The sequence below is a fragment of the Culex pipiens genome, chromosome 3, assembly GCF_016801865.2.
Source record: "Culex pipiens pallens isolate TS chromosome 3, TS_CPP_V2, whole genome shotgun sequence".
Taxonomy (NCBI): Eukaryota; Metazoa; Arthropoda; class Insecta; order Diptera; family Culicidae; genus Culex; species Culex pipiens.
This window is the reverse complement of record NC_068939.1, coordinates 46,133,528-46,151,850: the sequence shown is the minus strand read 5'-3', so window position 1 is coordinate 46,151,850 and position 18,323 is coordinate 46,133,528. Positions and strand designations below refer to the sequence as shown.

The window sequence follows — 18,323 nt, the reverse complement described above, 5'->3', positions numbered from 1 at the left end:
TCCTTAAGGGTAACTTTTGTCTCTGATCACGAATCCGAGGTCCGTTTTTTGATATCTCGTGACGGAGGGGCGGTACGACCCCTTCCATTTTTGAACATGCGAAAAAAGAGGTGTTTTTCAATAATTTGCTGCCTGAAACGGTGATGAGATAGAAATTTGGTGTCAAAGGGACTTTTATGTAAAATTAGACGCCCGATTTGATGGCGTACTCAGAATTCCGAAAAAACGTATTTTTCTTCGAAAAAAACACTGAACAAGTTTTAAAAATTCTCCCATTTTCCGTTACTCGACTGTAAAAAATTTTGGAACATGTCATTTTATGGGAAATTTAATGTACTTTTCGAATCTACATTGACCCAGGAGGGTCATTTTTTCATTTAGAACAACATATTTCATTTTAAAATTTCGTGTTTTTTCTAAATTTGCAGGGTTAGTTTTTAGAGTGTAACAATGTTCTACAAAGTTGTAGAGCAAACAATTACAAAAATTTTGATACATAGACATAAGGGGTTTGCTCATAAACGTCACGAGTTATCGCGATTTTACGAAAAAAAGTTTTGAAAAAGTTGGTCGTCATCGATCATGGCCGTTCATGGTCACCCGCGACAGACACGGACGACGAAACAAAGAGAAACGCAATAAGTAACTTTTTCAAAACTTTTTTTCGTAAAATCGCGATAACTCGTGATGTTTACAAGCAAACCACTTATGTCTATATATCAAAATTTTTGTAATTGTCTGCTCTACAACTCTGTAGAACATTGTTACACTCTAAAAAATAACCCTGCAAATTTAGAAAAAACACGAAATTTTAAAATGAAAAAATTGATTCTAAATGAAAAAATGACCCTTCTGAGTCAATGTAGATTCGAAAAGTACATTAAATTTCCCATAAAATGACATGTTTCAAAAAAATTTCCAGTCGAGTAACGGAAAATGGGAGAATTTTTAAAACTTTTTTAGTGTTTTTTTCGATGAAAAATACGTTTTTTCGGAATTCTGAGTACGCCATCAAATCGGGCGTCTAATTTTACATAAAAGTACCTTTGACACCAAATTTCTATCTCATCACCGTTTCAGGCTGCAAATTATTGAAAAACACCTCTTTTTTCGCATGTTCAAAAATGGAAGGGGTCGTACCGCCCTTCCGTCACGAGATATCAAAAAACGGACCTCGGATTCGTGATCAGGGACAAAAGTTACCCTTAAGGACAAAGTTTCACGCAAATCGAAGAGGGGTCGGGGCAACTTTTCCCGATTTCGTGTGAGTTGGTAGAGAATTACCCAAATGTAACATCCTGGAACAGAACTGGTAAATTCTAATAATAACACAAATTGAATTGAATTAAATTTGGCTTTTATATGAAATTCAATAAAATGTAAAATGCTAAATTAGTAGCAAATCAGCAAAAACTGTTTAGCTATATTAGACGAACATTACAAAAGCAGCTCAATAAATGACAATACGCATGCCCAACATTTTTTTTTTTTTTCTAAATATTTATAGAGCCCAACCATAAACCAAATGGATTTTTATTAAATCAACATTTGTTTTTCACGTTGAAATTAAAGTAAGATTTTTTTAGTTTATTGAAAAATAATATGTAATAAAGCATGAAAAGTACATTCTGTAAGTCAACATAAAATTTTCATAGTTATTTTAATATTTATCACGTTCCGTGAAATTTCCGTGAAATTTGGTGTTTTGAAATTAAGGTCCCCGTGAAATTTGCAATTTTTGTGCGTGAAAAATCACTAAGCCTAGTTATAAGATTTACGAAATTGTGAATTGATTATTTACTAATAAAAACTAATTGAATTGAATAATCTTTTAGATGCTATATTTCAGCAACAATCAACTAAGTCTGAAATAAAAAAAATGTAAGAAATTTTTAAAGCTCTTCAAAAATATTTTGAAGCTCAATGCTTCAAAAAATATTTAATGTTGCTAAAAAACTTGAGATTTGAAACCAAAAAATGCATTACACTTGATTAAAATAAAAATTGGATAACATTATAGAAAGTTTTTTTTTTCAAATTTCAGGCCTGAATTTCGTTATTTTCTAATAAAAAGTATCACAAATTGAAAAAAAATAACTTTCTCATTTTTGGTGGAAATTTGGACAAAAACTTAAAAAAAATTGCAGTGACCTAAAAAGTCAAAAAAAACCATACAGAAATTTGGTTTTCCTTGTCACATTTTCCTGAAGAGTTCTAATCATAAAGACAAAAATTGATCTAGTTATTTACTATCCAGGTTACTATACTACACTGAAAAAATATTATGTTTTCAGTTATGAGCAATGTAATTAGCTTATATCTGTAAGCCCATACATCCAATTGAAATGTGGTCAAAGACAAACTTATGGGAAATTGGACGAGCTTTCCGGTAAAAATATTTTCGAGACTGAAAAATCAAGTCGGTCATATAGAAATCGCCAAAAACCATCAAAAAACCTATTTTTTCAACATTTTTATTTTTAAAACCGCTGTAACTTCACAAGGATTGGACTTAGGACAATGATCAATGTGGAGACTTTTATGTAAAATTGTCTGGAGAATCGATTCCCGTATTCAGTTTTTGAAAATTTTGACGTTTAGAGCACTTTTCAAAAAAACAGTTTCAGTAAATGATTTTTTTATTTTTGAAGGTGAGTTGCTCCATCCTGCATTTTTCGTGAGTCTTTTTGTAACATCTTAGGCTATTCTCACAAAAATTGTGAACGAAAAAAAATCGTGGGCTCACCTTCAAATTTGACTTTTAAACTTAAAAATCAAAAAATCTCATAAAAGTGGAGTGCTTTTTTCTTTCAGTGTATTTTTTTTCGGAAAGCCCGTCAAATTTCCTACAAGTTTGTCTTTGACCACTTTTTGATACGATGCAACGGCTTCGAGATACAGCAATATTTAAATTACGAAACACAAAAATATTTAAAACACTTACGCCCTTCTCAAATGTCATTATCGAGTGTTACTGGCTCTATATACACAAAAATGGCTTATATATGCCTAGGATAACATGTCTACAAAGTTTCATTGAAATCGGAGAGGGTCGGGTACAACCGATTCCCTATTTGACATGGAATTGCTCTGCGGCGTCCTGTACACCGACAAATAAATAAGAAGTTAAGAGCCTTAAACGTCCACTTTAATTTTTGATCGCGTTTTCGGTTTACACCTGAACAATCTTGAAATTATTTTTGCGGATTTGTGATTTTTCTCGATCAATCATTCCCTTGCTTTTTACCTGGGCTACAGCCCAGTTATCGAACGAAAATTTTGAGAATAACTCACATGCATTGTAAATGGTTGACTTTCAAAAATTATTAAATTTTTTTGTAAACTTTATACTTTAAATTTTAATGGCAATAAAATGACCAAAAATATGAATTTCTGGAATTAGTTGAGCCTACATTTTTAGTCAAAGATTTAGGATTTACCAAGTTTGCTCCAAAATTAATAATGATATGAAAGGATAAAACTTAAAACGTAAAAATTTAAGTGTGAGGCGTACAAAAACGACTTGGCAATATTTTGTTAATAAAAGTTATGATTTTTGAAAAAAGGTTTAGGAGAAAAAGGGTAAACAAATGTTCTTTTTGCCGTTATTTTCAATTAATAGTACGTTTACAAACAAAATAAACTGTATTGCAATGAAATGGTTTGTTGAAATTACAAATTTTGTTTTAATGTGCAATTTCGATACTCAAGAGTTTAGTGTAAAATGCCTTACAAAAATCATATCATTTTAAATGTTTAGTGATTTTGTAGAAACACAGTTTTCTATTAAAGTTCAATTCCATATTTAAATCTCGTTTTTTTCAATTTTCGCATTATGTACTGATTAATGCCAGCAGGCATCTCATAACACGTAATTGATTCCAGCCACCAGCAATAATTCAATTTCCATCTGACTGCACCCGTGACCTTTATCCCTTTGTCGTCGAATCCGGGAGGTGGGCGACGAAGTTCCATAACTCATCCCACCCGAAAATTGATAATTCACGCTCCAGTCAACGCTCAGCCGCATTGTCCCCACACCACAATCCAACTTGGCCACAATCACCCCGTCGTCGCGATAAATCAATTCAATAGCGCTAATTAATAACCACTCCTCGTTTTCTCTCCGCTTTTCACAGGCTAGACAATACCAGCGTGGCCACCCCAACACCCTTTCCTCCGAGCAGCCATTGATTCGATCAAACGCCGAAATAATTAGCCCCAGCGATGGCCTCAACGCTTGCGTCTCCAGCCGGGTCAACGCCGACGGTGACACCGCAGTCGGTTGTGGTTCTTCGCGCGTCGGAACCGCCGTCCGTTGCTGGTGAAAAGGTCGAAGTTCGTGCCGGGCTGAAGACCCTTTCGAACGATCTGAGCGAACTGCTGGTTCGCAACTTGAGCCTCAAGCGGAACGAAGAATTGGTCGGTGAGGTAGAACAGAACAGCAGTGACAGTGTGAGTTTGATCGGGAGGAATCGGGTGAATAACCGGAACTCGTTGTGCGATACGTTCAGTTCGGTGAACAAGCTGATCAAGCTCAAGCGAGTCTCGAGTGATTTGAGCGGGTACGGTGGGAAGAGTTTGGGAGGGAGTGATGTGCACAGCATAAATCCGCCGCCACAGGCCAAGTTCAAGCGGGTTGAAGTTTGTGTGCAGGAGCTACCCAAGGAGTTGGTGGCACCGCGGAAGAGTGTCATAGTGAATCAGTTTGACCAGCTGGAGCTGGATGAAGGTGGTGAACCACTTGTGATAGATCAAGCTAGCAGTGAGCTACCGAAGGTAGAGGAAGGAATTGCTCGAAGAATCCCGGGAATTGAGCCTAGTGATAGTGTTGGGAAAGTCGTTCGTCGCCGGGCTCACCACCCTGCCAAGGGTGGCAGGGGCTCAACGCTGGAGTCCGTTGAGGAAGAGCAGCAGCGGTACAACAGGAGAAGCTTGCAGTGGCCACTGGGCCTGGGGGATTGGGGAACGGAAGTGAAAATTGTCGGGCAACAAGACGAAGAAGAGGAGGAAGAGTTTTCGGGTGATAACGGGGAGGAACGTAAGGGAAGCAATCGGAACCACTTTCGGCACTCGTGGAACGCGCCCGGGTACGATCTGCTGCTGGACGAGGAGCGGCGCAGCGGAGAGGATTCCAGGAGGGACTTTGCATCGATAGTGCACAACCTGGCTGGCCTACGGAGCGCCCTCACTAATGGGGGAACCGCCCACCTTCATCACCACCCCCAGAACCAGCATGAGTCGGCATCGCTGCTGGAGTCACCACACTCGCCCCAAATCACCGCCGGATCCGGCGGTGGTGGCGGAGGACCCAAATCTACCCCGGTGGTGGCGGTGCCAGCTTCCGGCTGTGTCGTTCCACCCTCATCGGTAGTTCCGGGCGAGGGTTCGCACGTGCCGGTTTCACTCGGGGGTCCCGTTCCGCGCAAACGTCGACTGGAGGCATTTCTCAAAAGTCTGGTCGGCCGGCGACCCTCGAAGGAACCTCCGCCGGCACCTCCCCTGGCGCCGCCACCTCCACCAACTGCTGCAATGACTCCTCCTCCGTTGCTTCCCTCGCCGGAGATTAAAATCAGCAGAAGCCCCTCGGATCACAACCTGGCAGAGATGACGCGAAGTCGACTGAACATTTCCACCACTTCGCTCAGCTCGGTCCATCAGCGGTTGTGGTCCGTGGTGCCACTGCTGAAGAAGGACGTCAGCTGCACCAGTCTGGCCCCGCCCAAGTCGGTTCCGCTGCTGGGCGGGGGTTCCTCCTCCTCGCCCCCCACCGGAATGCGCAAGTGTGAGACGGTCCTCGCGTTAACTCACTCCATGCAAACGCTTGAGCAGCAGCCGATCCAACCGAAGAATCGGCTCCGCAATTGTGCTTCGGTGGCCACGTGCTCCCGTTGTTCTAGTCTTCTATCGCTGGCCGCGGCCGGTTCCCGCTACTCGCTGAACCTGTCCAACGGAGGGTTCGTGGCGGTTCCTGGTGGAACTACTCAAACCACCACCACCACCAACTCGGGTGGCACCGGCAAGCACGTCGGCAGCTTGCTTCGACTGGCCTCCACCAAGGGCTCCGGAACGTCCTCGTCCTCCTCGTGCTCGGCAAACTCGTCACCGTGTGCTTCCTCGTCGTCCTCCTCGTCGCTGTCGAAAAGCAGCACCAGCAGCGGAAGCCGGACGTCCGTTACGTCCAAGGCGGCCATGCTGGGGGCCGCCAGTGTTAGTCCTACGACGGTGGCCCCAACGGTTGTACCCGAAAGCAGTAGTCCGCTGGTGGCAGTCGCGACGCTGTCCCGGTTTACCTGCAAGCTGTGTTTGGGCGAGTACGGATCGGAGAACCTAACCCGGATCTCGCAGTGCGGGTGCTCGTTCTGCACGGAGGTGAGTGACAATTCCTTTTTTTTATATCTAGCATGAACATTGACATTTTAACGGAGTGGTCACAATCAGGACGTCTGGAGTCCTCAGGGATGTCAGACTGAATCAAGGGATTTATCGAAACGTTCATGGTTTTCGATACTGACAATTTTCTATACTAGCAACCGGGGTGACTTTGATCAACAACCAGTATTGTTCTTTGACATACTGATCATGTCTGTAACATAACAACCTTACATTTTTTATTCTCTGGTAAAGCTGTATTGGTAACGTGGTGCAAAAACGACGAGCAATGTACTGACGTTGGATGTCAGTCTAATTATGATCACCTTCCCCATGAACGCATTCAAATGATTGCTGTCACCAAGCACAAGCAAGAAAGAGATAGCAAAAGAGAGAGAAAGAGAAAGCATGTTTAGGCTTGTCGCCTGGCTGTTTGATTGTTGATTTCGGCATTCTTTCGTGTCAACTTCGTGTGTATCAACCGTATCAACCGATGATGGTCGCATCCAAATGACGATCATGACCGGAGCTGATGATGATAGCTGACGCCCGAGCTGTGTCAAATATTAGGCAATCTCTGTCAGTGACCAATCTCTTTTTTGACTGTCACACTTATAGTCCTTGATGTGGCAGTCAAATCTGGCAAATAATTATTAGGTCCAAATAGTTCAGAATTTATTTCAAATATTAACTTAGATCGAGAAGGAAATTTTGCATTTCTCTTCAAAAACTTAGATTCAGATTCAGTTGAACATCTAGCGAAGAGTCGCGACGAACCGGCTCTGTAAAATCTATAGAAAAGAGTATGGTGTTCGTGGAGCGCAGTGTAATGACTGCACGTCGACCGGTAATGGAACAACGTCACATCAAGTTTGGTTAGATTGCCTGCCTATCCGTTTAAGGTCCGTTACGACGACGACGACGAGGCGGCCCGGCGCGCGGTACGCGGAACTGATTCAACCGCTATTGCCGCTTCACCGCCTGTCTAAAGCAGGTTTTGTCTTTTACCAAGTTTGCGGTTTGCTTTCGCTGTTTATTGCCCTGTACGGAGAGCTGTGATTGGAAGGCTTCAAAATAGATAAAAAGATTTAAAAAAATCATGTATAAAAAATAAAAGCGGTGATACTTTTGTAAAAAAAATATTAAAATTTATTTAAATTAACCATGGAATTAATTTTTTCGTAAATTCAAATATCATTCAAATTTTAGATAAAATATAAATGAAAGTGCAGTATGTTTGTCCCTGTCATACGAGCAGATAGTTGCCCGCTAGTTGCACTACTAACTGGTTTTGGTTAGATCTAGGGAGAAGTGTCTCTACACGCGCGGTAGACAACAAACCCGGGTTCAACCGCGTTCATTGGCAATGTGTGTTGGACGTGTGAGTGATAGACACAGCCGCTCCAGGGGTTTGGCCCGCGTTGGTAGTGAGCACCTGATGAGCCATGGAAAAGCGTGTTATCACAATATTATTAATTCTGGGAAGTGAGCTGCCCCGGAGATATTGCCGGAAAGGATGGGTTTAATGTTGAGCGTTGGTTGTTGTTATGTGTTTCTGAGGAATTAAAAAATAATGCAAATTGCAAGATTGTTTACAAAAATCTGTGAAATTTAAAAGCAAAGAGATATTTTTTGTTGAAAATTTGTTAATATTCAATAAATGTTTCGTGTTTTCTTTATTTGAATGATACCATATCTGACGAAATTAAAAAAAAAAGCATTTAAACATTACAAATTTATCATTAAACATTAAACATTGAACATTAAACATTAAACATTAAACATGAAACATTAAACATTAAACATTGAACATTAAACATTAAACATTAAACATTAAACATTAAACATGAAACATTAAACATTAAACATTAAACATTAAACATGAAACATTAAACATTAAACATTAAACATTAAACATTAAACATTAAACATTAAACATTAAACATTAAACATTAAACATTAAACATTAAACATTAAACATTAAACATTAAACATTAAACATTAAACATTAAACATTAAACATTAAACGTTAAACATTAAACATTAAACATTAAACATTAAACATTAAACATTAAACATTAAACATTAAACATTAAACATTAAACATTAAACATTAAACATTAAACATTAAACATTAAACATTAAACATTAAACATTAAACACTAAACATTAAACATTAAACATTAAACATTAAACATTAAACATTAAACATTAAACATTAAACATTAAACATTAAACATTAAACATTAAACACTAAACATTAAACATTAAACATTAAACATTAAACACTAAACATTAAACATTAAACATTAAACACTAAACATTAAACATTAAACATTAAACATTAAACATTAAACATTAAACATTAAACATTAAACATTAAACATTAAACATTAAACATTAAACATTAAACACTAAACATTAAACATTAAACATTAAACATTAAACATTAAACATTAAACATTAAACATTAAACATTAAACATTAAACATTAAACATTAAACATTAAACATTAAACATTAAACATTAAACATTAAACATTAAACATTAAACATTAAACATTAAACATTAAACATTAAACATTAAACATTAAACATTAAACATGAAACATTAAACATTAAACATTAAACATTAAACATTAAACATTAAACATTAAACATTAAACATTAAACATTAAACATTAAACATTAAACATTAAACATTAAACATTAAACATTAAACATTAAACATTAAACATTAAACATTAAACGTTAAACATTAAACATTAAACATTAAACATTAAACATTAAACATTAAACATTAAACATTAAACATTAAACATTAAACATTAAACATTAAACATTAAACATTAAACATTAAACATTAAACATTAAACATTAAACACTAAACATTAAACACTAAACATTAAACATTAAACATTAAACATTAAACATTAAACATTAAACATTAAACATTAAACATTAAACATTAAACATTAAACATTAAACATTAAACATTAAACATTAAACCGCTCAGTAGGAAGTGAAGAAAATTTCCCTAAAAAGTTTTGCTAAATAATTCTTTGAAACAGTGAAAAAATAGGATGGAAATAGGATCGAATTTGTAATCTGCCAAAAATTAAACAATTTAAATAAAATGATGATATTTAGTTTAAAATTAGTCCTTACTATTAAATTTAAATCACATTAAGAAAAAAATGTTTAAGAGAGACAAGCATTTATGTGAAGCCAAAATAACCTGCTAACCTTATGAAAGTTCAGCAAAACTGGGGAAAAAAGTTCATTTCATTGCTTGGTCAGTCAAAAACATTAATAAAAGAGTCCGACCACCTGGGGGTGAAAAATGAACCTTTTCCAGTTTTTTTTGCAAGCTGTGAAATGGAAAATCCCAACTCCAGAATAAGCCCATTGTGTGAGACCAAAAATGCCAATTCCTACGCTGATTGCTTTTTCGAAACTTATGGAATTCTTCCGATTTGCAGTCCAGAAGGTTTTATCCCAGGTTCAATTTCCACTTCCCTGAACACATCCGGGTGGGTGGTGTAATAGTACTCTCAAACTCGATGAATCGACCTTAACTGGCACTTTCCGGCTCGGGGCTCTCCTTGTGGGATTAACCCTGCATTAGGCGGGTAGATTTGAAGTGCGAAACCTTCTCCGGTGGAAGTGTTCCCACGGGTCAGGTGAGGGTTAGCCCCCTACTTATCGTTGGTACAAACACTTCCGTTTTTTGCCCCTCTTTTACCTAATCCATAATTCTCGTTGCCACGTGGTTGTGCTCCACCTTCTTGGTACACCTGTTTGGAATCGATCCAAAGTGGCTTTATCGCAGGTTACCCTCCCCCCCTCCACCCTTTCGTCTTCTTTGAAAGTCAAGTGCCACTTGAGATATGAGTCGTTTGGCAGCTTCGGTTTCTTTCTGCTACTCTTCGACCATATTACAACCTATCGCACAGCTTCCGCAAAGTCATGGGGGAGGATCTGTCCAATTTACCGTCGGCAGTTTTCCACCCTCCAGCACTCCACTTGAGACTTTGGCGATCGAAGGCAGTGTTGCCAGTCGTTGAATGTTTGTCCATTAATTAAATCATTTTTTTTAAGAAAATGTAGTTAGATGTTACTTTCCACAGCTTTTACGAATGTCGCGAAAACTGGCAACACTGCCGCCCACCGCAGGCCACTTCTTCGTCCATTCATCGATGAAGAAAAAGTGGTTCCCAGTTTGGCAGACTCCACGGCTTCGTTATGTAACGCTTAAGATGCGATATTTATTGCCGATTTTGCGGCGCCGTTCAAAAAGTAATTATCTTTAGCCTAAAGAGGCAATCGAGACGTTTAAAGAGAGATCTTTTTTCTCTTAACTTTATTACCTTCTTGGAGGAATCGTTTCCCCGTGAAACGAGTTTCCCATGAAATTAATATAATTTGATTTAAAGAAAGTCCCACAATCAGGTAACACTAACCGAAACTTTCACCGCCAGGGAGTGACCCGCTTTTCACTAAAAGTGGTCCCCCAAAGCTTTGGCGCCAATTTTCCCAGACTCTCGGATGGCACACCCGTGGATGCACCTCTAATTGCAGTGGGATCGTTAGACCGTTAGACGAGAGCTGCATGGAGCCGGATGGAAATGGTCCACGACAGCACTTAGCACGAACAAGAGTTTTAGCTTACCGAGTCTGATTAGATTTATCGATTTTGCATATTTTATGTTCACACTGTTTGTTGGTGCAGCTGTAAATATTGATTAAAATTCTTGGAATCACTGAGAAAATTTATTTATTTACAATCTACTAGCCATAAATCAAAACTAGTATCAAAAGTTATGCAAAATCAATCTTTTTCAATTGAATAGGTATTAAAAAAATAAAAAAAACCTTCAATTAACAGAATTATGATGGTCTATATCTTGATTAATTTGCAGTTAGATAGTCGATTTACTGCTTTCTGGTTGTCATAACTTGCGGTGAAAGCATAAAGAAGGAATAGGTTGTACCTTGACTCACTCGGGCGTTACTATTGATTTGTTTAAGGGTTGAGGTCGTGAAGTTTGTGGGAGTAAATAAATTTACAATTAAATTAAAAAAAAACTGATAAATCGTACCAAACTATTCAAAAATATAGGCATCATTTCCAAATCATAACCAAAATTCCAACAAATAAAAAAACTGTTAAAAAGCCACGTCAACCAACTAAAAAAAAACGTCCACACTTCTGCGAAATTACCATTAGCCACCGACCACTTTCCAAAGACCGTGTCCGGGGGGTTGCGTAATCTGACCATCGCCGCCGCCATCGTCTGTATATGCCTAAGCAATTTTCGCTCGCTCGACTGGAGAAAGCAGCTGGGGCTCTCTCAGACTCTAACTCGAACCCGAACTGACCGTACAGCATGGGTTAGCTGCCTGCTGAGTGCACGTGCTCCTAGCCTAGGATAGTTTGACGAACGTTGGGCTTAAGGGACCATCCATAAACCACGTGGACACTTTTTTGGGAATCTTTTACCCCCCCCCCCCCCCTCTACAATGTATTTCTTATGTAGCGAGCTGTCAAAAACTGCTCGACTGCGGGTGCTCCATTGATAAAAATAATTGTTTTCGAAAAATAATCTTTAAATATTTTACAAATTTCTTAACTATTTTCAAACTGATTCAATTAAAAAACATTAATTAATCCACCTTTAGGTGAAAGGTGCCTTCCTCACACCCATATAGTAAATAAAGAATTCATCCTTCAATCTCTCATGACATCTTCAAACTTTTGTACGCGTTGGCCAAGTCTTTTCATAACTCATCCAACGATGGGTCGCATGGCAGATCCGAACAATGTTTTCATCACAATATCTGAGATCTAACCTCTATAAAGTGTATAAATAAAACTATATAGCTTATAACTTTTGATAGGGTTGTCAGATCTTCGAAGTTTTATATTTATCATTATAAAAAACAACTAAATTTTCAACCTCTCAAAAATTAACTTATTTTTAGAAAATAAAAATATAAAAATAAGTTTTCTTATTTATTTTTTGATTATCCGAAGATTTTATAGAAAGCTTCGGATAAGCGAACTCCGGAAATCTTAACTTTTGATAATCAAGACTTCGGATAATCGAGTCTGGATAGTATTTAGAATACATTGTAATTAGTAAAAAAACAAATTTCACTAAATTTTGCCGAACTACCGTGGCCGTGAGGTTACGGGTTTCGCCTTGTAAGCGGAAGGTGATGGGTTCGATTCCTGTCTAACTCGGCAAAGTCAGATCCCTTAAAAGAGTAATTCTACTCACTGGGAAAATTGACTGGTAGGGGATGAATTTCGTGGGTCTCGTGGCGCAGGGGTAGCGGCTTCGGCTGCCGATCCCGATGATGCTATGAGACGCGGGTTCGATTCCCGCCTTATCCACTGAGCTTCTATCGGATGGTGAAGTAAAACGTCGGTCCCGGTTTCTCCTGTCTCGTCAGAGGCGCTGGAGCAGAAATCCCACGTTAGAGGAAGGCCATGCCCCGGGGGGCGTAGTGCCAATCGTTTCGTTTTTTCGGGATGAATTTCGACTAACGGCGTGCTGGATTTCCAATCCAGAGGTCGCGAGTTCGATTCTCGTACCGGGATGATGAAGATGAAAAAAAATCACCACAATTGAACTGATCTGAACTTAATTTAACTATATTTACCTACCGAATTAAAATTAAATTGAGCTTTTGTAACCTCGTATTTACATGAAACATTATCAGGCAAGTTTTATCTTATATATTTCTAATGTTTGCTAGTTTGGCTAGTTTTAGCTTTTTTTTTTAAATATTGATATTAACATTTCACTAAATTCATTTAACCATATATATCTAAATTTTACTCAATTTTAGCATTTAAAAAACTTAATTTAACTTAATTTAGCTAAATTTAAATTAATTTAATTCAATTTACCTTGATTTAACTTAATTCAACTTAATTTTACTTAAATAAACTTAATTAAACTTTTTTAAACTTAATTTAGCTTAATTTAACTTATTTAACTAAATTGAATATAATTTAACATAATTTAACTGAATTTAACATAATATAACTAAACTTAACTTAACTTTTTAACTTAATTGAACTCAATTGTACATAATTTAACTTATTTTCCTCTAATTTATCTTAATTCAACTTAATTTAGCTTAATTTAACTTAATTTAACTTTATTTAACCTTATTTAACCTTATTTAACTTAATTTAACCTTATTTAACTCAAGTTTACTTAATTCAACTTAATGTAACTTAATTTTACTAAACAACATCAAACTGAACTAAATTCTACCAAATAAAACAAAATTTAAATAAATGTACCTATCAAGGTTATCTAAGTATCTAAGTTAAATCAAATTTAAGTTTAAAAAAAAAATCAAACAAAAACAAAAGAAAATATTTGTGAAGATAATCACATTAGTTCAATTAAGCTTAATTAATTTAATTCAATTTAACTTAAATAAACTTTACTTTACTTAATTAAACTTGATTTTAATAAATAAAACATATTTTAACTGTGTAAAACAACGTTAAATTTAATTTCAACTCAATGTTACTTAAGTGTACTTATTCTTTTGATTTAACATAATTTTACTATATTTAACTTAATTCTACTAAATTTAATTTAACGCAACTTAATTTAACCATATTGGGCCAAATTCCTAAGGCCGTTGCAAATATTTTTTGAAGTTTATGTCCCTCGGCTCTGACCAAAGTCGAGAGGCAGGTTTCAACATTTGGATGAAAAAAGTGTTTTAAAATGCATTTTACAGGCCAATCCAATAATTAGTTTTGGAAATATCAAGGTATTGACGGATTTTTTTTTTGTTTTCGCAAAAATAAAACTTTTCGTGGGACTGTACATTGGTATTTCATGAAAATTTAAAACTTGCTAAATATAATTATAAACGCGGGAAAATGCATTTTAACTGGTTTTCAGTTGATTAAACTTTAAATTTCATTGAAATTTTGAAGTTTCTCGAATTTTTTTAGCCCCCTGATTATTCATGCCAACTTTGAAAAGGGGGAGGCGACATAATCTTTGAAAATTATTTGCAACGGCCTAAATTAAACAAAAAGGAACAAATTTGAACTAAATTTATCTGAATTTAACGTTGTTCAACTAATTTTTACTAAATTTAATCAATTTAACTAAATTAATCAATTTAACATAGTTTAACTAAATTTAATCAATTTTACTTTAATTCATTTAAATAAATTCTATTATTTTTCTAAATTTATCGAACTGTTACCTAATTTAACTCAAATAAACTTATTAATTTTAAATCCAACTTCATTTTACTTAATTAAGCTTGGTTTAGATTAATTTAATTTAATTTAATAAAACTTGATTGTACTTTCGCTTAATTTAACTTAATTTAAATAAATTTAACATTATTTAACACTATTTTTTGATGCGCTTAAAAGGCATTAGGTGCCCTGCTCTTTCGGATCTGTCAAACATTGGGAAGTCTATATATAGATATTCTGTACCCAGATATAAAATATAAAAAAGTGGAGTGTGAACAATCGCCAGCCTGCACTCGAACACGATTCAATGCCAAATTTGTCGAAAATCGCCATGAGTCTCCGTGAGTTTAGTTTTATGTTGTGAGTAACATTTCGTTCATTGATGAAAACAAATAAAACTTTTGAAATATTTATTTTGAAAAGTGTTTAAGGTCAAAATTAGTTCCCATACCTTGCTGAAACTGCATTTCTGTAATGTCGCGCGTTGTGGTCGAAGCAAAGCGCGTTCAAGTGCAAACATTGTGCACACAAACACAAATACATACACTCACCGGTCAGTCCTTATGTAAGCGAACCAATATGTGACGACCAATGCGACGACCGAACAGAAACCCCTCACTAGGAGATGACGTATGCAAATTAGGGTCCCACACATACACACAATCACGTTCACGCCGGAAGTATTGGACGCGCGAGCACGAGCCAGTAAATCATCGTCCCTCTCAACATTGGTGAAGAGGGCAGTCGTACCTACTACTCTCTCTATACGATTGGATGGGATTGGGGTAATTTATTTGCACGTGCCGTGTTTACCCCCGGGATGATGGATAAAAGCCACCCCCCTCGGTGTGGTGTGGTCGCCCCTGGGTCGGTGAGGTTAGTAGATTGAATTATACACCACTATTATTGTCATACTCTCATTGCTTAGGTAGTGAGTGAGCTGGGCAATGCATTCTCATTATGTGGGAGAGATGGTGAGGATTGCTGTGTGAGAGATTACTTTGAGGGCTGTAAAAAGGGCAATTTAAGTTTGCTTTCTTTGAAATGTTCATAAGGCGACTTTTGATTGTCATTTGAGTTTTTCATTATTTTTTTTTAAATAGGCCAAACCAATATTCAAAATATCAATTTAAAAAATTATACATTTGTTTTCATTTCAAGCCTATTTAAAAAAAGCTAAAATGGGGCTTATCATTTATTATATTTATAGCAAAACTATTTAAAAAAGGGTACATAATCTGTGTATCTTGGTTAACATCAAGTGACGTAAGCAAGTTAGACTAGTTGTTTTTACAATTGGTTATTACATAGTTTTACCTGACGTATATTCTACCCAATTTATACCAAATCAAAACAAAGCTAAATTTCCAACGTTCCAGCAATTTGTTACAACTTGACACACATCTTCCCCAGCTCGTAACTCGTCTCTTTTTACCTCATAAACAGAGCCGTACAATTTTCCGCCGAAATTTCCCAACGATCCCTCACGACCGCCACGTCGTGCACCGGGGGTTGTCCAATCCCACGCGTGTCGTTAAACGACCGCGAGTAATGAGGGGTAAAAGTAGCGTGAAAAATGTATTTTTTTTCCTCTCCAGAAAAACCCCAATCAAGTGGCACCTCCCCGTGAGCACCGAGGGTACACTCCAGTGAGTTTTTCCCGCTTTTAAGGGGTTACCTGGATTTAGGTTGTCGGTTTAAGATATTTTGATATAATTTATTTAATTGTTTTTTCACTTGTTTTATTCTAATTTAATAAATTTATTGTTTTTTTAATTGTAATATATTTTTGTAATAAATAACAAATGCCTCAAAAACCCCTTAACATTTTTGCGATCCAGGTTCGGCTACGACCTCTTTGTCTGGATCTACAAAGTAGGTTGGGTTAGGTCGAAATCTAACTCTCCGAAGTATCACGAGCACGGGTACGCCACTTACACGGTACAATTTATGGCTTATCGGGCAGGCCTGGGAAGTACTGAATATTTTATCACCAGCGGGTTGGTCCAGTTCACAGAGACAGCACAGAAGGAAGGTTGTGGAGCTGGGAAAGGCAGAAATTGCAGTATCTTTCGTGAAATCGAAGAAGCTTCGCGATGGAAATGCCGGTTTGGCTGGAAAAGTTGGGATGAACGGAATGCTTGGCTCGTGGAATTAATCTTTCAGGCAGACAGATAGCAGGGGGAAATCACTTTACGATCTGGGAGAATATGAAAAATGTTGGCCAGGGAAATTACGGCTGCTGAGCGATTCTCTACCAAAACCGGAAATGGATTTTATTTGTATTTTTTTGATTTGGCTCAAACTTTGTGGGGGCCTTCCCTATGACCAAATAAACTATTTTGTGTGATTGGTTCACCCATACAAGTCTCCATACAATTTTGGCTGCTGTCCATACAAAAATGGTATGTAAATATTCAAACAGCTGTAACGTTTGAGTGAATTGTCTGATCAATTTGGTGTCTTCGGCAAAGTTGTAGGGATTGTTGAGGACTCTTGAGAAAAAAATAGGTACACGGAATTTTTTTTTGCAGATTTTTTAATCAACTTTTTTTCACTAAAACTCAATTTCCCAAAATAGGTATTTTTTGATTTTCGAGATTTTTTATATGTTTTTGTGGACAAAAATCCGCATTTTTTTGAGCCATAGAGAAACATGGTCAAAAAATCTGCCGCCGAGTTATGAATTTTTGAAAAAAAACAATGATTTTTGGAAAAAAACGAAGTTTCATGCAAAAACAAGTTTGACATTATTTTTTAATGAAAAATTCAATTTGTAATCGAAAAGTACTTTACAGATTTTTTGATAAAGGGTTCCGTTTTCAAGATATAACCACCGAAAGTTTGATTTTAGCGAAATATTTGTAGTTTTCGATTTTTAAAAATAGTGACCATGAGTGACCATTTCTAAAAATATTTTTTTTGAAAAGTTCAGAAAATTTGCTATAAATATGTCTAAGAGATATTGAAGATTGGACCTCGGGTTGCTGAGATAGAGCCGCTTTAAGAAAAAGAAACACGAAAATTGAAGTTTACTTAGACTCACCAAAACAACCCACCATTTTCTTATAACCATATCTCAGCAAATAATGGTCCGATTTTCAATTTTAACAAATGAAAAATTCGTTGAATTTTTTTGAATCAAGACTAGCATTTTAAATAGGCGTAATATTCAATGTTTGGCCCTTTTAAAATGTTAGTCTTGATTTAAAAAAATATTTTTTTCGAAAATTTCACGAATGTTTCATGCAATAACTTTGATAATCGGACCATTAGTTGCTGAGATATCGTCATTAGAAAATGGTGGGTTATTTTGGTGAGATTAAGAGAACTTCAATTTTCGTCTTTCTTTTTCTTTAAGCCGCTGTATCTCAGCAACCCGAGGTCCAATCTTCAATGTCTCTTAGACAATTTTATAGCAAATTTTCCCAACTTCTCAAAAAAAATATTTTTAGAAATGGTCACTCATGGTCACTATTTTTTAAAATTGAAAAACTGAAAATATTTCGCTAAAATCAAACTTTCGGTGGCTATATCTTGAAAACGGAGCTCTTTATCAAAAAATTTGTAAAGTACTTTTCGATTGCAAATTTGCATTAAAAAATAATGTCAAACTTGTTTTTGCATGAAATTTCGATTTTTTCCAAAAATCACTATTTTTTCAAAAATTCATAACTCGGCGGCAGATTTTTTAACCATGT

At 36.4% G+C, this 18,323-nt stretch overlaps 1 protein-coding gene across 3 annotated transcripts in view; it reads left to right on the top strand.

Moving 5' to 3' along the window:
• The window catches only part of LOC120421528 (uncharacterized), a 133,256-nt gene that overhangs the window by 53,289 nt on the left and 61,644 nt on the right, over positions 1-18,323 (top strand). For all 3 annotated transcript variants that reach the window (XM_052709247.1, XM_039584747.2, XM_039584748.2), the window contains exon 3: positions 4,140-6,372. In XM_052709247.1, the coding sequence (XP_052565207.1) occupies positions 4,228-6,372 (2,145 nt within the window). In that variant the 5' untranslated portion in view covers positions 4,140-4,227. The remainder of the gene's footprint in view (positions 1-4,139; positions 6,373-18,323) is intronic.